The 23,728-nt window shown below is 32.0% G+C and overlaps 1 protein-coding gene across 1 annotated transcript; it reads right to left on the bottom strand.

Annotated features, from left to right (window-relative positions):
* Nucleotides 1-22,429: 22,429 nt before the first annotated feature.
* On the bottom strand, nucleotides 22,430-23,176 carry LOC149143939 (TMV resistance protein N-like). The gene is made up of 3 exons (XM_089451986.1): nucleotides 23,104-23,176; nucleotides 22,694-22,979; nucleotides 22,430-22,505 (listed from the first exon to the last, which is right to left on the bottom strand). The coding sequence occupies exons 1-3, from the start codon at nucleotides 23,174-23,176 to the stop codon at nucleotides 22,430-22,432; spliced, it is 435 nt and encodes a 144-aa protein (XP_089308112.1).
* Between the last annotated feature and the right edge of the window lie 552 nt (nucleotides 23,177-23,728).

Genomic DNA, 23,728 nt, shown 5'->3' with positions numbered 1-23,728 from the left:
TGTTGCTTGCTTTCTTGAGAAGGAGTAAGTCAGGGAAGCTTTTTATAGAAGGGAGGACTAAAAACTAGATTCCATCAACGCGTCGATCTTGAAATCGACCAGTATTGCGCCTTCGTAGTGTTGGAAAAGTGGGAAGCAGTACTGTGCGCACAGTGCTTCCGAGAGTCACACAGTGCTTCCTAGAGATAAAGACAAGCGAGACAAAAGAGTGAGAAATTAGAGGAGAATCGCTAGGTTGAACACTCACTTATCATGATGGAGGAAGGAAGGAGGCTTTCAGTCGGATTTATTTTGTCTCCTTGCGACCAGGAATAAATGAATGCAATAGAGCGAGGAGACTGAATAAATGAATGCTAATATCGCTAGACCGCGCCTTCACTATCCCCTCTTCTTGTGAAATTAAGTAAACGTCGTATTTAAATTTTAGACTTCAAATCCAATGTGACAGTATCTCAATTAAAATACTAGCGTTCTATCACCATAAAAGTAAAATATAGAAATTATGGTGCATTAATTTTGCACCGGGTTGCAAGCATAAAATTCATATTTATTTTGAAATTGAGAGGGTATGTGAAGTTATATTACGATTTTTTTAACAACATATCTAAAATTCATTTTTTTAATGAAAATAGATGAATACATGTTGAATGATATATTAGATTTTTGTTTTTATTAAAGTTTTGTAAAAGTTATAAATAAAACATATAATTGAATTAAATTCTTGTGTGTAGGATGGCCAAAGCCTCTATAATTCCCCTACATAAAGATCTCATAAAAAAAATTGAGTTTCTTGCTTAAGAGTTAGATGAACACAAATTTACAAATTGGCCATTCTCTTTTGTCAATCTCTATTACTAACATCCACAACACTTCATGTAATTTCATTACTCCACACTTGTTTGCATCTACTCTGTTCCTTGCAACTTTTGTCTACATTGTTGTATTATTCCCTTCTCCATCAACTCAATGATGTTTGTTTCCCTGCATGCTACCACTCAGTGACCCTTATTGCCTCACTATCCTCCCAAGGAACCTCAATTACATATGCATTGATTACATCCATGTGCAGATATCCTCACTAAAAATAATTTTATCCTCCTTTTGTGGTTGTCCTCTTCATGGAAACTTTCTTCATATACTCTATTTCATTTTCTACAAGCATACCAAGACACAATACATTATAGAAATGACAAACTCCTACCTACTCCCCGTTTAGAAATGTTGTCATTTTAACACCAATGCTCTAATATTCTTTTTATTTAGCCCACTACTCAAGTTCTTGTTACTTTGTATCCTTCATATTTTCTAGAAATAGACTTAGCATCCTCCACTTCTTCATTCAAAAGATGTAATTAATTTTCCCCACATTTCTCAAAATGGTGAGGGTTTCTCCTCTGAGCATGCATAATTCTTCTATGAATTTATCATTATCTTCCTAACAAAATTTAACAAACACCCATAGAAAAAACATCACATAAAATACTATCACTATATCCCTGAATATTAAAATTAAAATTAATCATACACTACTATATCATAATAACACTATTCCTATTTTGAAATTATGACAATATATATATATTTATGAAAAAATTATACTCTTTATCTTCAATTTCTAAATAACTTCAATAAATATCAATTTTTCTTCTCACTCTAATCCTATACCATAAAGACTATCCCATACCATAAAGTCTTGCTTTTTTTCCTTTATTTTTTCTTTTAATATTAATAATAATAAAAACTCACATACCTATCCGTTTAAGGAATAAACATGTTAAAAAATACAATCTAGATAAAAGTTAATTAAATAACTATACCTTAAAAATTTTCATCAATTCTTCACATTTTATCTCTTATAATAATGATTTATACATCTTGAATTTTCTCTACATGAATATATTTGTGGAAATTTGTTTTGCAACCATATAAGTTTAATGGTATAAGGTTTATTTTTTTTCTGGTTTACTTTTTAATTATGCGAATTTCGCCATAAATGCCAAAACATAAATGTAATAAACGGAAATTGCTAAAACATAAATGTAGCAAAGGGAGGTTGAGCAATGTCATCCTCTAATGTCTTCATGATTATATTGATGTATTAGGAAAAAGAGATGTGATATTCATGGTGCAATTTCTTTCACATACATAATTATTTTATTTTTACTTGTAAATATTGTTTCAACATGTTGGCAGTGGGGGCCATAATTTACATTGGGGCCATAATTTACGTTGAAAAATTGGTGTAAATGAATTTTATGATAAATAAATATTTTTTTTATTGTGAATGTTCGAACTCACATTGTCAAGACGTCAGGCCATCGATAATTAAATGTCGTTTCAAGATAGTTTATTAGAAAAATAAGCAAGTCAGTATATACCAACAAATATATTCATAGTGAACAAATATGAAAGTTTTCAAATGTTAGAGGACTATCCAAAAGAAAAAATATACTCATAGTCAACAAATATGCAAGTTGCCAAATGTTAGACAAATATCTAAAAGAAAAGCATGCTAGTTGTGAAGGATTAACAAATGTCTACATTGACCTAGGAATGTTGATATCCATGTCAATAATTACATCTATGATAGACATTGCTATCTATATTAACATGGATTGGATTTTGGCTCTAATATAACTATATCCATATATTTAGAAGATATATTTTAGATAACTTATTTTTTATAATATTCATCTTGATATTTGTAAATTATTTGTGTATATATTTATTTTATACATATATATATATTTTATATTTAAAAATATATTTAAAATGTTAATTTAAACCAAAAAAAATAGTTAAAATTAGCGATATGTTTCAATCTAATTAATTCAATGATACCTTTTTTTACATTATTAACTTTTATATATTTAAATTATTTATATGTAAATAAATTTATTTATATGTGAATAGCATTTTTATTTACATTGATAACAACTTATTTTAATTTATTTTTTAAAACACAATCTATGCACTAACCTGTTTTTAATTTTTTAGATTTTTTTTATTTTTTTATTTATATATGTGAAGTAATTTTGTGTAATGAAATTACACGTAAATGTTTTTTTTAATGGATGGTTGAAATTTGTATGAAATGACTTTATTTTATGTTAATCATACTTATATCATAAGTCTTTGAAACTTGTACGATAAATTTATATACATTGAATAGCGTTTCATTTGAAATCATGAAAGGTAAAGGCAACATGTTGAAGAGTGATACAAATTGGCCTCAATAATATAACTATGATAAAAAAATTGTGATAATCTAGTTCGTATAAAAACATGTGGACTTAGAGCATATATTTAATGCCCTTGAATGTTGCTTATTATTGAGTCAATCCAAAATTCCAAAGAGATATAGTAAATGCCTTCGAGGAGCAAGATCGGTATAATCAGTACATTTAAGATAAAGATCAATATGCCTAAAAGGAAGCCACATCGATGAGTATAAATGAAAATAAAGAACTTGATATCCATAAATTAATAAGTCATAAATAAAAAAATCATGGAGTGGCATGGGAGCCGTACGTCTAGGAGAGTTAGACCGTAAATGCTTTATCACTTTTTGGTATTTTATTTTTAATAAGATATTTACGTTGTAATAGAATAATATATTATGAATTAACAATATGTATATTACTATTATTGTAAGTTTAGAAAATCAATGCAATAAGTAATAAGATGTTCAATTTTATAGGCAATCAAGTTAGAAATAAATAATTTAAATTATTTATTAAAGATGATAAATTTCAATGTGCAATGTTCAATTATACAATTTTTGTAATTTTTTCAGTCTAACCCAAACAAATATGGGTTTGATTTAAAAACTGCCAAACAAAAATAGTAATAATTTTATAAAAATAAGTTAACTTGTTGCATATGCCCAATAAGAACAAAAAAAATCATAAATATATGTTTAGAAATTGTTATGAAGGGTCTAACCATTCAGAGTTAGATAAATTAATTATAAAACTCGTGAGGGTGAGAATATATCGAATTAAAGATAGAAGTCAATATATTCTTTTATTCTATGTAAGTTAAGATAGAAGAGATGTTACATGTTTCTAGACTAACATATTGGTTGGTAAGTTCTTTTTTGTTTTTTTTGGAAATAACACATTGTAATTATTAGGGTTTTTTTTTAGTTATTTTTTAGTTTTTAATATTATATATATATATATATATATTTATTTTAAATACGGATTTAATATGAGTTGAGAGAGATTCAACTTCAAATGTAAATTTTTTTATAAATTTATATTATTTAAATGTTTTGTATAGTTATTTAATTCTTTTTCTTTTTTTTACAAATTTTATTTCATACACATAATCAGAATTTCAACAATATTACACATCACACTGGTGAACCTCTCAGCTCAATACAAACTATTTTTATTTTTCAAAATTCTTAATCTATACATTAAATTTCACATTTTAAATCAAATATAAATTTTAATATAACAATGCTCAATTGACTATTTTCGTGATATGAGAAATAGCTCGATTTATTATTTTTGTGATATGATATCTTTGTCAATTATGTAATTACAAATTCAAATCCCCTCTAATTAGTCTTATGGGTTATTAATTGTAGTAGTTCTGGAAATCAACAAAATATCACATGAATACAAGCCCGTCCAATTGCTAAATCTCTTAAATATAAATATATATATATAGATATATAATAAAATATTAATCTAATTATAAATATATAATATAATATTTTTATTGAACCAGAAAATGGTGGATAGCACTCAAGATCCCTCCGGAAACTTCTTTCTGGCCAAAAAGATGTCAGGGTTCGATTTCCTTTTACCCAGATCACTGCAGGCAGAGTCTTGTAGACTACGGACCCCAAAATGTAACCCTGATCACCAGGGATGGAATTTGACGGGTGATTTGTTCATCGAATACAGTTCAAAATTTTATAAAATCGTCAAAATTTTTACTTAATATTAGAAAACAGACCCAAAAAATATGAAAACGGTCCAATTTAATAAGTGACTCTATTTTGAAATTGAAATTGCAACACTGACCCGAGCCATCAACTGCAGTAGGTGACTATTTTGAAATTGAAATTCCAACACTGACCCAAGCCATCAACTGCAGTATGATAAAAATCCTTTGGAGTGATAGACTACGAACTCTGAAACCATCAACTGTAGTATGATAAAAATCCTTTGGACTGATAGACTACGAACTCTGAGACCCGTGGAAGCACCTTTTGGGTATCTCACGAAGCGCGAGCTCCAAATTACCTCATAGTGTTGGTGGAGTCCTGTGGGGACGGCTAATTCCAAAATTCATGGAAGTGCCTTTCGGTATCCTATGCTAGTGGAAACTTGTGCGGGTCGTTTTTATTATTGACTTTACAAGGGGAAGGGTGGCTCTCCCATTATGACGAGGCGTAAAAATTAAGCACAAATTTCAGAGTTGAAGTTCCATACCTTTTGGTGCTGTGTTTTGAGTAGAATTTATAGTTTCATTAGACAGTATGTCATTGGGCATTTGGTATTATTAGTTTGTAGTTATTAGTTTGTAGATATTTCAGCAATTGGATATTTTAGATTTCAGGTGGGTTTTGTATACTTTGTATAACAAGTTTAGGTTTTATTGTTTTTACTTATTATGTACTTAGATTTTTATTGATAAATAAAATGATTCAATTATTTGGCTAATTTTTTTATAGCGTTATTATTTGAGTGTTCCTTTTTTAATTTTAATTGTTGTTTCTAATTCATGTTTTTGGTATTTACTGTTATTTTCTATTAAGAATATTACACTAATTTTTCGTGGACATCTATCCACAAAGGAATTATTTATATTTCACATTTTTAAATATATAAATAATTTTTTGTTTTTTAAAATTATGTCTATTAAACAAATTTGTTAATTTTTTTATATTTATAAATTACATGTATAGGAATATATAGTCTTTGTTATAAATCATTACTATTTAAAATCATTTTTAATGTGATATGTATATTAAGATTTCTTTTCAAAAAATTTGTTTGTAATTCTTATTAATGAAGATAAAATTACAATAAAATAATTTGAATTGAATCAATGTATTATTTTTACTCTTTATTTATAGGTTCAGCATTATATTAAATTATTATTAATGTTTTTTTGTCTAATGCTTTATATTAAGCATTATTAGAACATCTCCCTCATACTCTGTTGTAATTGGTTTATATAACACATCATCTTAAACAACATCTCCCCATCATAATGTGCAATATATTGTTTATGTATCATTACATAGATATAGCTTTTTGTCTCCTCTTTTCTTGTTAATAAATTTTGAAATAATTTTATGTAATATATATTATAATTAGATATTATTGAATTTATTGAAATAATAATAATCATTGATTTAAATATTTATATAATTGATTGCTCTTTATTTTATTTTAAATTCATTTAATCATTTTTAATTCTATATTTTTAAACATTATGAATTTTCTTTCAATTATATTTTATATTTTATATTAAATTTTCGATAACTAACATATTTTTGAAAAATTAGCATAAAAATATCAAACATTACAATATTCAAATAACCTCAAATATTATCATTATAGTTACAAGATCTTCACCAATCCAATGATAAATGATTAAAAATTTTAATACATTATTTATAAACTTTTATATGTTATAAATAAATATTTATAATAATTTCAATATATTATTTATGGAATTTTTATATCTCACATATTTATTTTTTACAACCTCTAATGATGGAATATCATAGAAAAAAATATTTTATACTATTTATATTCTTTCTTATATCATAAATATTTATTCTTTTATAAACAAATAATTTATATGTATATAAAAGAATTCTATTACACTTAATTTAGCTGGGAAAAAAAATATTACATGATTTTATTATTTTATGAATTAATTGTTACTATTTTATTTAAAAAAAAGTAAATTATAATTAGTATTTTAGATGAATATCAAATTATTTATTAATTTTAATAATATATATCTTTTAAATTATTGTATATTTGTAATAATAATTAAAGATTTTAAATATGATTTTTTTATTTTTCAATTTAATATAATTAATATTTTTAATTAAAGAATAATAATTTTAAAAAATTGTAAATTTGTAATTAAATCCTCATAGATTTATATATTAATATAAAATTCAATTTTTATTAATTTGTGTAAACATATGTAAAAATGTTTAACTATTGTAACTTTCCGTTTAAAGGGAAAATCAGATTTTGACATTTAATATGTATTTTGATTTTATATATATATATATCTATTCTACATTTCAGATGGCAACCGACCCAAAGAAAAGGGGAAAATGATTTTAATAGTCAGTAATATAAGGATTTCAATACCTTTATGCTTTTTCAAAAACCATCCCAGGACAACGGACCGACCAATATAGTAATAATATTTATAATGAAACGAGTTTGCTTTAATATTAGAAATAGTTTATTTTAGTGTTGATTTTTAAGTTCATCTTGTTTCAAAGGGTGTACTTCAATAAAAATTGTAATGATTTAAGAAACCTTTTGTTGTGATTTCATAAAAAGAAAAACGCAGCGACCGAAAAGAACCAAGCAACCAAACATTGTAAACAACTGAAACATTATTACATACTATGTTGCCGGGGAGTGCGCCCCGATCCTGCTCCCAATCCGCGTTTCGGGCTGGGGCGACTCGTGAGCGCGTTTTCTAAAAAAATTTCGCTCTGTTTTTTTGGGAGCCTTTTGCTTTTTTGCATTTTTTTTGTAGTAACGTTCGAAATGCATTTTTTTTGAAAAATAAAATAATTTTTTAGTGGGGCAGCCTAATGATTAAGTTTAGGCCCTAGTATTGATATGCTATTCATGGTAATATTAAATTCTTAAAGTAAAAGTGACATTTTACTTAATCTTCATTTTCATCTTTTTACTTAAATTTTTAACATTACCATGAAATGACTCAAGATGTTTGAGAGTGGTTTCGGCCTCATTGGATTCAGGATTTCAGGATTGGGGGATTGTAATGTTTCCATTGAATTTTGTCATGTATTAGGGTATGGAACTCGTATTTAATCAAGAGCACCAATCCCTCTATGTACCTTGATGTTAGTGACATTGGTTGTCGAACTCCTCTATCATGACCCTCCTAAAAATGTACGTATCGCTCAAACAAAATCTTGACTTGACATGCTATGCTTTTTCTATCTTATGCTTAGAGGGTGATATTAATGACAAAGATCTCTATACAGATTCAGAGGTAATGACAAAGATACCTCTAGATATTAATGCTTAGAGGGTGATATTAATGACAAAGATCCTGATTTTCCAACAAGACTAAAAAATTAGACATTTCTTGTGGTGGCAAGAGGCCCAGGCATAAGACATAGATAATAGATTTACTTCTGTTTCTAGTAGCTTTTATAACTATTGACTCTTTCATATTTATTATGATATTTTTTTAAACAATATATGACAATTTAGGTTTGAAGTTGGCAATTATAACTCATTAGTAATGAATTATGAATATGATGCTTCATGAAAGTTGAAAGTTGTTTCATTTCATTTCATTTTATAACATTTCATTTCATGTTAGATATTATTTGTTGTAATGGTTACACTTAGCTTACAAGTACAACTTTAGTGATCAACGATGATAAATGTTATATATTGAATTTTGAAAGCTTGAAACTTTAAGATTGATGAATCATGAGACTCAATATGTTGTATGTTACTATGTTACTAACTTGTGGATGTGGTTGATGAAGATTATAACTTCTAGATGATTGTTGTTATATGGTTCAATCTATGTTTTTTTTTTGTTTTTTATATTTAATTCATTATTCTACATGTTTTTGTTGACATATATGTATCAAAATATAAAATATATATATATTATATAAAAAACGCTCTGGGATTTGCTCCCAAATCGGGAACTTCCGAGAATGTCGGTCTCGCTCCCGTTTTTGCTCCAACTCCCCACTTTCGCTCCCGCTCCCAAGTAACATTGATTACATATTTTTTTATTGACAGCCTTCCATATATGTTATTGGATTGGGCTTATCTTTAATCCTTGTAATTGAATGTTTATCATTCTGAACCAGGGTTGGAATTTAGATTTCTCTTTACCCGTCATACAATTTTTTTTTGACGTTTTGGGTCCTTATGCTTCCCGTCAAGAAACGTTATATTAAAAATTGTGCCCTTCAAGAGTGATGTTCTCATAATAAATGAACCCTTCACTAATAAAGTTTTGATTAAAAAATTACCATTCAATAAATAATTATGTTGAAAATTTTCATATATTTATCGTAATTTTCAAAGGCGATTAACACGCATACATAATTTAGCCAAGAATCTTTTTAAAAACAAAAAATAATTTTTGTCTTTATCACTGTCGGTTGAAGTTTTAACAGATTTAATCGCTGTAAAATAAGTTTAAAAACACAGAACTTTTTTGAAAACCAAAAGAAACTTTCAGTGGAATGTCAATTTCCAGGCCAAGAAACCATATTCTGGATAATGATAAACCCTTGTTTTAAAGAGTTGTGAGCAGTTACACATACAAATCTCTTGTGAAATAAAAAATTTAATTACTTATTAAATCAAAAATTAAAACGTAGCAGCAATCAGACCCACAGTGTTTGAAGAAAAAAAAAATCAATCACTAACCTGAAGCGCAAATTTGCAGTTTCCTGGCAGTTTCCTTGGAGTCAATCTTGAACTGGGCGTGGAAAAATAAGAAGAGCAAGTAAAGACGAGGGAAATGGTTAAGGAAGAGGTTTGAGCTAAGTTGTGAAGACTTAGAACAGGATGGAAGCATTGCAATGGAAAAATAAGAAGAGCAAGTAAAGACAAGGGCAATGGTTAAGGAAGGGGTTTGAGCTAAGATGTGAAGACTTAGAAGAGGATGGAAGCACTCGAATGGAAAAATAAGAACAAGTAAAGACAAGGGTAATCAAATTAAGGAAGCTGCTATATATTGAAATCCTCATATCTATATTAATATTTATTTGAAGAAGAAGTAAAGACAAAGGCATATCAAATTAAAGAAGTTGTTATATGTTGAAATCCTCATATCTACATTAATATTTATTTGAACTTTGATTTTGAATATTAATCTATATAGTTAAACTTTTAAATTTTCTTAGCATTTCAACATCTTAATAATATTGTTAAATCTTACATATAATTGTAATCTTAAATTTGAAATATTTTTTTTTATAGAATTATCAACATTTTATTAGATCCTCATATATATATAAAAAAAAAAACATAATATATAACAATTCCATATTTTTTGAACCACCCCTATTTTCTCTAAACCAAAATATAATTTAGGTTAATTACATTATTTTCTATATACTATTTATAAACAAAATATATATATATATATATATATATATATATATATATATATATATATATATATATATATATATATATATATATATATATAATTTTAATAATAATTATTATAAATATTTTTTTAAAGTCAGAAAAAATCAATTATTACAATTTTTATTAAATTAAAAAAATAATTAAAACAATAAAGTCAATATTAAAAATATATAAAACACTAATATATATAAAGTTCAAATCGAAATTCCAACCCTGGTGGAAGTGAATAAATTGCCCTGGAAATTCAGGGGCAATGATACCATTTATGTAGAAGGAGTTCGTGTTCAAATCTTATGGGATGTGCACGATTGGCTGTTTAATCCTGGACTAGGACATGCCTTGTTCATTTTCAAATCCACGATGCCACTCAACTCCCTCAATTCCAAACACAACATCGACTGCGGCGTGTCTTCGGATTTTTCTTTTTTCATTTATGCATGGAACTAGAAAAAAGTATAACGTGTAATGAAATCCCATTGATCCAAATTGAGTAAGGAAGTCAAATTCCACACAGTTATATCTCCCGATTGCGGAGTATGTTTCCCATTGTATTTTTTTCCATAACTAAGTTCTATAATCTTTCATCCTTCTGTAAGTACTTATAATCGAAGAATTAACGGGTTAATGAAAGGAAAAGTGCATAACGGGGCACAGAAACATTATGTGGTCAAAACTTTTGGGCATAAAAACTGCGCTGCACCATAAAAGAAAACCTTAGCGCTTATTTGTAATTGCAAAGTAGGACCATTTACTGAAAACATTGTTGCGAAGATTGTGGATGTGATTTACAAGCCATTTTACCATCCTCGTCAAGTTATAAATATCCTTCAGTTGACATGGCCATTTTTTAAAGAGTATTCAGATATTTTTACTAAATCGCATTTCCTTTTAAGCTAAAAATCCTTGAGTTGACATGGCCATTTTTTTAAAGGGTATTTAGATATTTTTACTAAATCGCGTTTCCTTTTAAACTAAAAAAATGAAAATAAAATTATTTAACATACAAATTTTGTCTTTCATACTCAATATTTTGTAGCCGATTTTTTAACATCATTCCCATTTTTTGAGTACTAAGAATTAGCCAATTTTATTATTAATAAAGCTTACAAGTTACGGAGCTGCATGGTTTCAGAATCACAGTGGGTTTCTCTCGTACCAATTTCTAAAACTCTGCTATTCTCTAGTCGTCTCCTATACAACAGTATAATATATTATTTTTAGAGCAAGATTTGAATAAAAAATGATTGTAAAATACAATAATCCATCGGGAATCGTGAACAACTAATATACCTTAAAATGCTAATAAAAAATTAAAAGCTAGCAGCAATCAGACGGTAGACTCTTGTGAAATTTATGAAATAAAAAATTAGAAGCTAACAACAATCAGACGGTAGACCCACAGTGTTTGAAGAATAAAAAATCAATCACTAACCTGAACTTTGAAGCACCAATTTGTAATTTCCTCGCAGTTTCCTTGGAGCCAATCTTGAGTTGGGCGACAGGCGTAAGTTTGAATGGGCAATGCCTTGAGAGAGAGTGTGCACTGTGAATCATGAACTCGATTGTACAAAGAAAACAAGCCCACGAGCCACATTCGTTGGGTGAAAGACAGCGAGACCATGCAGTGGCATGCACAGATTCCCGAAATCGTCCAGGGAAAGATTCCAAATTTTCTCAGAGAAAAAATCTTCGGCTAAAGGAATGGTGCAACTCGCGGGACAAGTGGGAATTGCCCATTCTCCACAAAAAACTAAATCTCTGGCGGAGCGAAAAATTCGCTGCTATTGGGGACGAGACTTCGTTTTTAAGAGAAGAAATTTCAGGAAAAATGGCTATGGCCATTGGCTGCTCCCACATGCTAATTTCGATTCCTCCCACATGCTAATTTGACAGCCTCGGCCCTCTTGACATTTCCACAATTCATTGAGCTACTTGCCTCATGCAGCCAAGAGTTTCACGCTGCAGCTGAGAGTAAAGCAAACTCACGCTGCAGCTGAGAGTAAAGCAAACTCACGCTGCAGCTGAGAGTAAAGCATGATGTCAGGCGAAAAGGAGCTACGTGAGAATAGGAAAAGGAAGGAAACAGTGTGTGTGACGGCCCTGCAGGCTGTGAGATAAGGGAACGACGTTTTTCAAAAAAATTCCAACCCTAGGCGTAAGAACATTTTGGAAAAAGTTCCAGATGTCAAAAAACGTTTTTTACTCTTCCGGGCACGTCAGTCAAAACGGGCATGGACAAATTCCAGCCGTCAAATACGTTCAAAAAGCCTTATGACGGGCAAAATGCCCGTCAAATTCCATCCCTGTTCTGAACATCTACTTCTACGAAAATGGTAAAAAGTTTATTCAAAACATCTACACAGTTGCGACGGTTCCAAGTACACATCACTTCACCATGTCAAACTGTGAGGACCTGCATGCGAGAGTTAAACCAGGCTCGATAATATGACGCAATTTATTTAAGAGGTGTAACTGCTAATTCTTAATCTTGCCGCCACCCTCTTTTGCATTGTGCAACCACATCTTCAACCACACGCTTAACCAACAACGCTTCGTATCTGCAGGCAGTTGCAATAACGGATGGATCAAACGAACAAGTCGAGAGGAGTCAAAATCCATCGGTGCACATCTTTTTATTGTTTAAAACAACAACCAAGCAAACAGATATGAAAAGAAACAGGGAGAGTGTCAAAATGAAAAGAAATAGGGAGAGTGTCAAAATCTAATCTAGTGATTATTAACCCACCCGTTTGTGTCGTCGAGTGCCCAGCCTGACAGATTAGGCACTCTCAACAGAGCACTTTTCCAACTTTCAATATCTTCTGGTTTGTGAATTCTGCTACTCTCATGGTGTTCGATGGAGTTGGAAAATGGGCATCCGGATTGCTCCGGGTGACAGACTTGACATGGAGCCACTTTGTAAAATAGAGGGATGACCCTCCCGTGCTCCTGTGTTGCTACTAGGGAGACTTCGTTGAGGCACCACACGGAGGATGCGTACTATGGGGGAGAAAATAGGAATCCTAATTAGGCTGCACTCAATGGCGTGCTTTATGGTCGCATTAATATCCTCCCCTTTCCTTAGTTGATGGGCATCATGGAACACACGGATTTCTTTGTTAGTCATGAGGGCTCTATAGAGGTGATCTACGAAACCTTTTCTGACATCTGAGCCTCTAAAGCTTAGAAACACCTCATATCTCCATGCCCTCCTCACTCCCACTGCCATTGAAAAAGAAACGAAATCTCTATTCGATATTAAATTGTTGCTTGCTTGCTTGGCAAGGGATAAGCCAGGGAAGCTTTTTATCGAAGGGAGGACTAAAAACTAGATTCCTTCAGCGCGTCGATCTTGAAATCTCCCACTCTTGCGCCTTCGTAGTGTTGGAAGTGTGGTAGAAAATGAGAGATTTTAGGAGAGTGGGAAGCGGTACTGTGTCGCACAGTGCTTTCGAGAGTCACACGGTTGTCGTGAGATAAAGACAAGCGAGACAATGGAGTGAGATATTAGAGGAGAATCGCCAGGTTGAACACTCACTTATCATGATGAAGGAAGGAGGCTTTCAGTGGGATTTATTTTGTCTCCTTGTCATGAAGCAAGGAGACCAGGAATAAATTAATGCTAATCAGGGTTGGAATTTGGATTTCTCTTTACCCGTCATACATTTTTTTTTTGACGTTTTGGGTCCTTATGCTTCCCGTCAAGAAACGTTATATTAAAAATTTTGCTCTTCAAGAGTGATGTTCTCATAATAAATGAACCCTTCACTAATAAAGTTTTGATTAAAAAATTACCATTCAATAAATAATTATGTTGAAAATTTTCATATATTTATCGTAATTTTCAAAGGCGATTAACACGCATACATAATTTAGCCAAGAATTTTTTTAAAAACAAAAAATAATTTTTGTTTTTATCACTGTCAGTTGAAGTTTTAACAGATTTATTCACTGTAAAATAAGTTTAAAAACACAGAAGTTTTTTGAAAACCAAAAGAAACTTTCAGTGGAATGTCAATTTCCAGGCCAAGAAACCATATTCTGCATAATGATAAACCCTTGTTTTAAAGAGTTGTGAGCAGTTACACATAAAAATCTCTTGTGAAATAAAAACTTTAATTACTTATTAAATCAAAAATTAAAACGTAGCAGCAATCAGACCCACAGTGTTTGAAGAAAAAAAAAATCAATCACTAATCTGAAGCGCAAATTGCAGTTTCCTGGCAGTTCCCTTGGAGTCAATCTTGAACTGGGCCATGGAAAAATAAGAAGAGCAAGTAAAGACGAAGGAAATGGTTAAGGAAGAGGTTTGAGCTAAGATGTGAAGACTTAGAAGAGGATGGAAGCACTCGAATGGAAAAATAAGAACAAGTAAAGACAAGGGTAATCAAATTAAGGAAGTTGCTATATATTGAAATCCTAATATCTATATTAATATTTATTTGAAGAAGAAGTAAAAACAAAGGCATATCAAATTAAGGAAGTTGTTATATGTTGAAATCCTCATATCTACATTAATATTTATTTGAACTTTGATTTTGAATATTAATCAATATAGTTAAACTTTTAAATTTTCTTAGCATTTCAACATCTTAATAATATTGTTAAATCTTACATATAATTGTAATCTTAAATTTGAAATATTTTTTTTTATAGAATTATCAACATTTTATTAGATCCTCATATATATATAAAAAAAAAAACATAATATATAACAATTCCATATTTTTTGAACCACCCCCTATTTTCTCTAAAGCAAAATATAATTTAGGTTAATTATATTATTTTCTATATATTATTTATAAACAAAATATATATATATCTATATATATATATATATATATATATATATATATATATATATATATATATAGATATATATATATATATATATATATATATAATTTTAATACTAATTATTATTAATATTTTTTTAAAGTTAGAAAAATCAATTATTACAATTTTTATTAAATTAAAAAAATAATTAAAACAATAAAGTCAATATTAAAAATATATAAAACACTAATATATATAAAGTTCAAATCGAAATTCCAACCCTGGTGGAAGTGAATAAATTGCCCTGGAAATTCAGGGGCAATGATACCATTTATGTAGAAGGAGTTCGTGTTCAAATCTTATGGGATGTGCACGATTGGCTGTTTAATCCTGGACTAGGACATGCCTTGTTCATTTTCAAACCCACGATGCCACTCAACTCCCTCAATTCCAAACACAACATCGACTACGGCCTGTCTTCGGATTTTTCTTTTTTCATTTATGCATGGAACTAGAAAAAAGTATAACGTGTAATGAAATCCCATTGATCCAAATTGAGTAAGGAAGTCAAATTCCACACAGTTATATCTCCCGATTGCGGAGTATGTTTCCCATTGTATTTTTTTCCATAACTAAGTTCTATAATCTTTCATCCTTCTGTAAGTACTTATAATCGAAGAATTAACGGGTTAATGAAAGGAAAAGTGCATAACGGGGCACAGAAACATTATGTGGTCAAAACTTTTGGGCATAAAAACTGCGCTGCACCATAAAAGAAAACCTTAGCGCTTATTTGTAATTGCAAAGTAGGACCATTTACTGAAAACATTGTTGCGAAGATTGTGGATGTGATTTACAAGCCATTTTACCATCCTCGTCAAGTTATAAATATCCTTCAGTTGACATGGCCATTTTTTAAAGAGTATTCAGATATTTTTACTAAATCGCGTTTCCTTTTAAGCTAAAAATCCTTGAGTTGACATGGCCATTTTTTTAAAGGGTATTTAGATATTTTTACTAAATCGCGTTTCCTTTTAAACTAAAAAAATGATAATAAAATTATTTAACATACAAATTTTGTCTTTCATACTCAATATTTTGTAGCCGATTTTTTAACATCATTCTCATTTTTTGAGTACTAAGAATTAGCCAATTTTATTATTAATAAAGCTTACAAGTTACAGAGCTGCATGGTTTCAGAATCACAGTGGGTTTCTCTCATACCAATTTCTAAAACGCTGTTGTTATCTATTCGTCTCCTATACAACAGTATAATATATTATTTTTAGAGCAAGATTTGAAAAAAAAATGATTGTAAAATACAATAATCCATCGGGAATCGTGAACAACTAGTATACCTTAAAATGCTAATAAAAAATTAAAAGCTAGCAGCAATCAGACAGTAGACTCTTGTGAAATTTATGAAATAAAAAATTAGAAGCTAACAACAATCAGACGGTAGACCCACAGTGTTTGAAGAATAAAAAATCAATCACTAACCTGAACTTTGAAGCACCAATTTGTAATTTCCTCGCAATTTCCTTGGAGCCCATCTTGAGCTGGGCGACAGGCGTAGGTTTGAATGGGCAATGCGTTGAGAGAGAGTGTGCACTGTGAATCATGAACTCGATTGTACAAAGAAAACAAGCCCACGAGCCACATTCGTTGGGTGAAAGACAGGGAGACCATGCAGTGGCATGCACAGATTCCCGAAATCGTCCAAGGAAAGATTCCAAATTTTCTCAGAGAAAAGATCTTCGGCTAAAGGAATGGTGCGACTCGCGGGACAAGTGGGAATTGCCCATTCTCCACAAAAAACTAAATCTCTGGCGGAGCGAAAAATTCGCTGCTATTGGGGACGAGACTTCGTTTTTAAGAGAAGAAATTTTAGGAAAAATGGCTATGGCCATTGGCTGCTCCCACATGCTAATTTCGATTCCTCCCACATGCTAATTTGACAACCTCGGTCCTCTTGACATTTCCACAATTCATTGAGCTACTTGCCTCATGCAGCCAAGAGTTTCACGCTGCAGCTGAGAGTAAAGCATGATGTCAGGCGAAAAGGAGCTGCGCGAGAATAGGAAAAGGAAGGAAACAGTGTGTGTGACAGCCCTGCAGGCTGTGAGATAAGGGAACGACGTTTTTCAAAAAAATTCCAACCCTAGGCGTAAGAACGTTTTGGAAAAAGTTCCAGATGTCAAAAAAAGGTTTTTTACTCTTCCGGGCACGTCAGTCAAAACGGGCATGGACAAATTCCAGCCGTTAAATACGTTCAAAAAGCCTTATGACGGGCAAAATGCCCGTCAAATTCCATCCCTGTTCTGAACATCTACTTCTACGAAAATGGTAAAAAGTTTATTCAAAACATCTACACAGTTGCGACGGTTCCAAGTACACATCACTTCACCATGTCAAACTGTGAGGACCTGCATGCGAGAGTTAAACCAGGCTCGATAATATGACGCAATTTATTTAAGAGGTGTAACTGCTAATTCTTAATCTTGCCGCCACCCTCTTTTGCATTGTGCAACCACATCTTCAACCACACGCTTAACCAACAACGCTTCATATCTGCAGGCAGTTGCAATAACGGATGGATCAAACGAACAAGTCGAGAGGAGTCAAAATCCATCGGTGCACATCTTTTTATTGTTTAAAACAACAACCAAGCAAACAGATATGAAAAGAAACAGGGAGAGTGTCAAAATGAAAAGAAATAGGGAGAGTGTCAAAATCTAATCTAGTGATTATTAACCCACCCGTTTGTGTCGTCGAGTGCCCAGCCTGACAGATTAGGCACTCTCAACAGAGCACTTTTCCAACTTTCAATATCTTCTGGTTTGTGAATTCTGCTACTCTCATGGTGTTCGATGGACTTGGAAAATGGGCATCCGGATTGCTCCGGGTGACAGACTTGACATGGAGCCACTTTGTAAAATAGAGGGATGACCCTCCCGTGCTCCTGTGTTGCTACTAGGGAGACTTCGTTGAGGCACCACACGGAGGATGCGTACTATGGGGGAGAAAATAGGAATCCTAATTAGGCTGCACTCAATGGCGTGCTTTATGGTCGCATTAATATCCTCCCCTTTCCTTAGTTGATGGGCATCATGGAACACACGGATTTCTTTGTTAGTCATGAGGGCTCTATAGAGGTGATCTACGAAACCTTTTCTGACATCTGAGCCTCTGAAGCTTAGAAACACCTCATATCTCCATGCCCTCCTCACTCCCACTGCCATTGAAAAAGAAACGAAATCTCTATTCGATATTAAATTGTTGCTTGCTTGCTTGGCAAGGGATAAGCCAGGGAAGCTTTTTATCGAAGGGAGGACTAAAAACTAGATTCCTTCAGCGCGTCGATCTTGAAATCTCCCACTCTTGCGCCTTCGTAGTGTTGGAAGTGTGGTAGAAAATGAGAGATTTTAGGAGAGTGGGAAGCGGTACTGTGCCGCACAGTGCTTTCGAGAGTCACACGGTTGTCGTGAGATAAAGACAAGCGAGACAATGGAGTGAGATATTAGAGGAGAATCGCCAGGTTGAACACTCACTTATCATGATGAAGGAAGGAGGCTTTCAGTGGGATTTATTTTGTCTCCTTGTCATGAAGCAAGGAGACTAGGAATAAATGAATGCTAATCAGGGTTGGAATTTGGATTTCTCTTTACCCGTCATACATTTTTTTTTTGACGTTTTGGGTCCTTATGCTTCCCGTCAAGAAACGTTATATTAAAAATTTTGCTCTTCAAGAGTGATGTTCTCATAATAAATGAACCCTTCACTAATAAAGTTTTGATTAAAAAATTACCATTCAATAAATAATTATGTTGAAAATTTTCATATATTTATCGTAATTTTCAAAGGCGATTAACACGCATACATAATTTAGCCAAGAATCTTTTTAAAAACAAAAAATAATTTTTGTTTTTATCACTGTCAGTTGAAGTTTTAACAGATTTATTCGCTGTAAAATAAGTTTAAAAACACAGAAGTTTTTTGAAAACCAAAAGAAACTTTCAGTGGAATGTCAATTTCCAGGCCAAGAAACCATATTCTGCATAATGATAAACCCTTGTTTTAAAGAGTTGTGAGCAATTACACATAAAAATCTCTTGTGAAATAAAAACTTTAATTACTTATTAAATCAAAAATTAAAACGTAGCAGCAATCAGACCCACAGTGTTTGAAGAAAAAAAAATCAATCACTAATCTGAAGCGCAAATTGCAGTTTCCTGGCAGTTCCCTTGGAGTCAATCTTGAACTGGGCCATGGAAAAATAAGAAGAGCAAGTAAAGACGAAGGAAATGGTTAAGGAAGAGGTTTGAGCTAAGATGTGAAGACTTAGAAGAGGATGGAAGCACTCGAATGGAAAAATAAGAACAAGTAAAGACAAGGGTAATCAAATTAAGGAAGTTGCTATATATTGAAATCCTAATATCTATATTAATATTTATTTGAAGAAGAAGTAAAAACAAAGGCATATCAAATTAAGGAAGTTGTTATATGTTGAAATCCTCATATCTACATTAATATTTATTTGAACTTTGATTTTGAATATTAATCAATATAGTTAAACTTTTAAATTTTCTTAGCATTTCAACATCTTAATAATATTGTTAAATCTTACATATAATTGTAATCTTAAATTTGAAATATTTTTTTTTATAGAATTATCAACATTTTATTAGATCCTCATATATATATATATAAAAAACATAATATATAACAATTCCATATTTTTTGAACCACCCCCTATTTTCTCTAAAGCAAAATATAATTTAGGTTAATTATATTATTTTCTATATACTATTTATAAACAAAATATATATATATATATATATATATATATATATATATATATATATATATATATATATATATATATATATATATATAATTTTAATACTAATTATTATTAATATTTTTTTAAAGTTAGAAAAAATCAATTATTACAATTTTTATTAAATTAAAAAAATAATTAAAACAATAAAGTCAATATTAAAAATATATAAAACACTAATATATATAAAGTTCAAATCGAAATTCCAACCCTGGTGGAAGTGAATAAATTGCCCTGGAAATTCAGGGGCAATGATACCATTTATGTAGAAGGAGTTCGTGTTCAAATCTTATGGGATGTGCACGATTGGCTGTTTAATCCTGGACTAGGACATGCCTTGTTCATTTTCAAATCCATGATGCCACTCAACTCCCTCAATTCCAAACACAACATCGACTGCGGCCTGTCTTCGGATTTTTCTTTTTTCATTTATGCATGGAACTAGAAAAAAGTATAACGTGTAATGAAATCCCATTGATCCAAATTGAGTAAGGAAGTCAAATTCCACACAGTTATATCTCCCGATTGCGGAGTATGTTTCCCATTGTATTTTTTTCCATAACTAAGTTCTATAATCTTTCATCCTTATGTAAGTACTTATAATCGAAGAATTAACGGGTTAATGAAAGGAAAAGTGCATAACGGGGCACAGAAACATTATGTGGTCAAAACTTTTGGGCATAAAAACTGCGCTGCACCATAAAAGAAAACCTTAGCGCTTATCTGTAATTGCAAAGTAGGACCATTTACTGAAAACATTGTTGCGAAGATTGTGGATGTGATTTACAAGCCATTTTACCATCCTCGTCAAGTTATAAATATCCTTCAGTTGACATGGCCATTTTTTAAAGAGTATTCAGATATTTTTACTAAATCGCATTTCCTTTTAAGCTAAAAATCCTTGAGTTGACATGGCCATTTTTTTAAAGGGTATTTAGACATTTTTACTAAATCGCGTTTCCTTTTAAACTAAAAAAATGATAATAAAATTATTTAACATACAAATTTTGTCTTTCATACTCAATATTTTGTAGCCGATTTTTTAACATCATTCTCATTTTTTGAGTACTAAGAATTAGCCAATTTTATTATTAATAAAGCTTACAAGTTACGGAGCTGCATGGTTTCAGAATCACAGTGGGTTTCTCTCATACCAATTTCTAAAACGCTGCTGTTATCTAGTCGTCTCCTATACAACAGTATAATATATTATTTTTAGAGCAAGATTTGAAAAAAAAATGATTGTAAAATACAATAATCCATCGGGAATCGTGAACAACTAGTATACCTTAAAATGCTAATAAAAAATTAAAAGCTAGCAGCAATCAGACAGTAGACTCTTGTGAAATTTATGAAATAAAAAATTAGAAGCTAACAACAATCAGACGGTAGACCCACAGTGTTTGAAGAATAAAAAATCAATCACTAACCTGAACTTTGAAGCACCAATTTGTAATTTCCTCGCAATTTCCTTGGAGCCCATCTTGAGCTGGGCGACAGGCGTAGGTTTGAATGGGCAATGCGTTGAGAGAGAGTGTGCACTGTGAATCATGAACTCGATTGTACAAAGAAAACAAGCCCACGAGCCACATTCGTTGGGTGAAAGACAGGGAGACCATGCAGTGGCATGCACAGATTCCCGAAATCGTCCAAGGAAAGATTCCAAATTTTCTCAGAGAAAAGATCTTCGGCTAAAGGAATGGTGCGACTCGCGGGACAAGTGGGAATTGCCCATTCTCCACAAAAAACTAAATCTCTGGCGGAGCGAAAAATTCGCTGCTATTGGGGACGAGACTTCGTTTTTAAGAGAAGAAATTTTAGGAAAAATGGCTATGGCCATTGGCTGCTCCCACATGCTAATTTCGATTCCTCCCACATGCTAATTTGACAACCTCGGTCCTCTTGACATTTCCACAATTCATTGAGCTACTTGCCTCATGCAGCCAAGAGTTTCACGCTGCAGCTGAGAGTAAAGCATGATGTCAGGCGAAAAGGAGTTGCGCGAGAATAGGAAAAGGAAGGAAACAGTGTGTGTGATAGCCCTGCAGGCTGTGAGATAAGGGAATGACGTTTTTCAAAAAAATTCCAACCCTAGGCGTAAGAACGTTTTGGAAAAAGTTCCAGACGTCAAAAAAACGTTTTTTACTCTTCCGGGCACGTCAGTCAAAACGGGCATGGACAAATTCCAGCCGTCAAATACGTTCAAAAAGCCTTATGACGGGCAAAATGCCCGTCAAATTCCATCCCTGTTCTGAACATCTACTTCTACGAAAATGGTAAAAAGTTTATTCAAAACATCTACACAGTTGCGACGGTTCCAAGTACACATCACTTCACCATGTCAAACTGTGAGGACCTGCATGCGAGAGTTAAACCAGGCTCGATAATATGACGCAATTTATTTAAGAGGTGTAACTGCTAATTCTTAATCTTGCCGCCACCCTCTTTTGCATTGTGCAACCACATCTTCAACCACACGCTTAACCAACAACGCTTCGTATCTGCAGGTAGTTGCAATAACGGATGGATCAAACGAACAAGTCGAGAGGAGTCAAAATCCATCGGTGCACATCTTTTTATTGTTTAAAACAACAACCAAGCAAACAGATATGAAAAGAAACAGGGAGAGTTTCAAAATGAAAAGAAATAGGGAGAGTGTCAAAATCTAATCTAGTGATTATTAACCCACCCATTTGTGTCGTCGAGTGCCCAGCCTGACAGATTAGGCACTCTCAACAGAGCACCTTTCCAACTTTCAATATCTTCTGGTTTGTGAATTCTTCTACTCTCATGGTGTTCGATGGACTTGGAAAATGGGCTTCCGGATTGCTCCAGGTGACAGACTTGCCATGGAGCCACTTTGTAAAATAGAGGGATGACCCTCCCGTGCTCCTGTGTTGCTACTAGGGAGACTTCGTTGAGGCACCACACGGAGGATGCGTACTGTGGGGGAGAAAATAGGAATCCTAATTCGGCTGCACTCAATGGTGTGCTTTATGGTCGCATTAATATCCTCCCCTTTCCTTAGTTGATGGGCATCATGGAACACACGGATTTCTTTGTTAGTCATGAGGGCTCTATAGAGCTGATCTACGAAACCTTTTCTGACATCTGAGCCTCTGAAGCTTAGAACCACCTCATATCTCCATGCCCTCCTCACTCCCACTGCCATTGAAAAAGAAACGAAATCTCTATTCGATATTAAATTGTTGCTTGCTTGCTTGGCAAGGGATAAGCCAGGGAAGCTTTTTATCGAAGGGAGGACTAAAAACTAAATTCCTTCAGCGCGTCGATCTTGAAATCTCCCACTCATGCGCCTTCGTAGTGTTGGAAGTGTGGTAGAAAATGAGAGATTTTAGGAGAATGGGAAGCGGTACTGTGCCGCACAGTGCTTCCGAGAGTCACACGGTCGTCCTGAGATAAAGACAAGCGAGACAATGGAGTGAGATATTAGAGGAGAATCGCCAGGTTGAACACTCACTTATCATGATGAAGGAAGGAGGCTTTCAGTGGGATTTATTTTGTCTCCTTGTCATGAAGTAAGGAGACCAGGAATAAATGAATGCTAATCAGGGTTGGAATTTGGATTTCTCTTTACCCGTCATACAATTTTTTTTTGACGTTTTGGGTCCTTATGCTTCCCGTCAAGAAACGTTATATTAAAAATTTTGCCCTTCAAGAGTGATGTTCTCATAATAAATGAACCCTTCACTAATAAAGTTTT

Source organism: Pinus tabuliformis, chromosome X (genome assembly GCF_031772625.1).
Source record: "Pinus tabuliformis cultivar Carrire ecotype Pingquan chromosome X, CPIR1, whole genome shotgun sequence".
Taxonomy (NCBI): domain Eukaryota; kingdom Viridiplantae; phylum Streptophyta; class Pinopsida; order Pinales; family Pinaceae; genus Pinus; species Pinus tabuliformis.
This window is presented reverse-complemented; position numbering and strand designations above follow the sequence as displayed.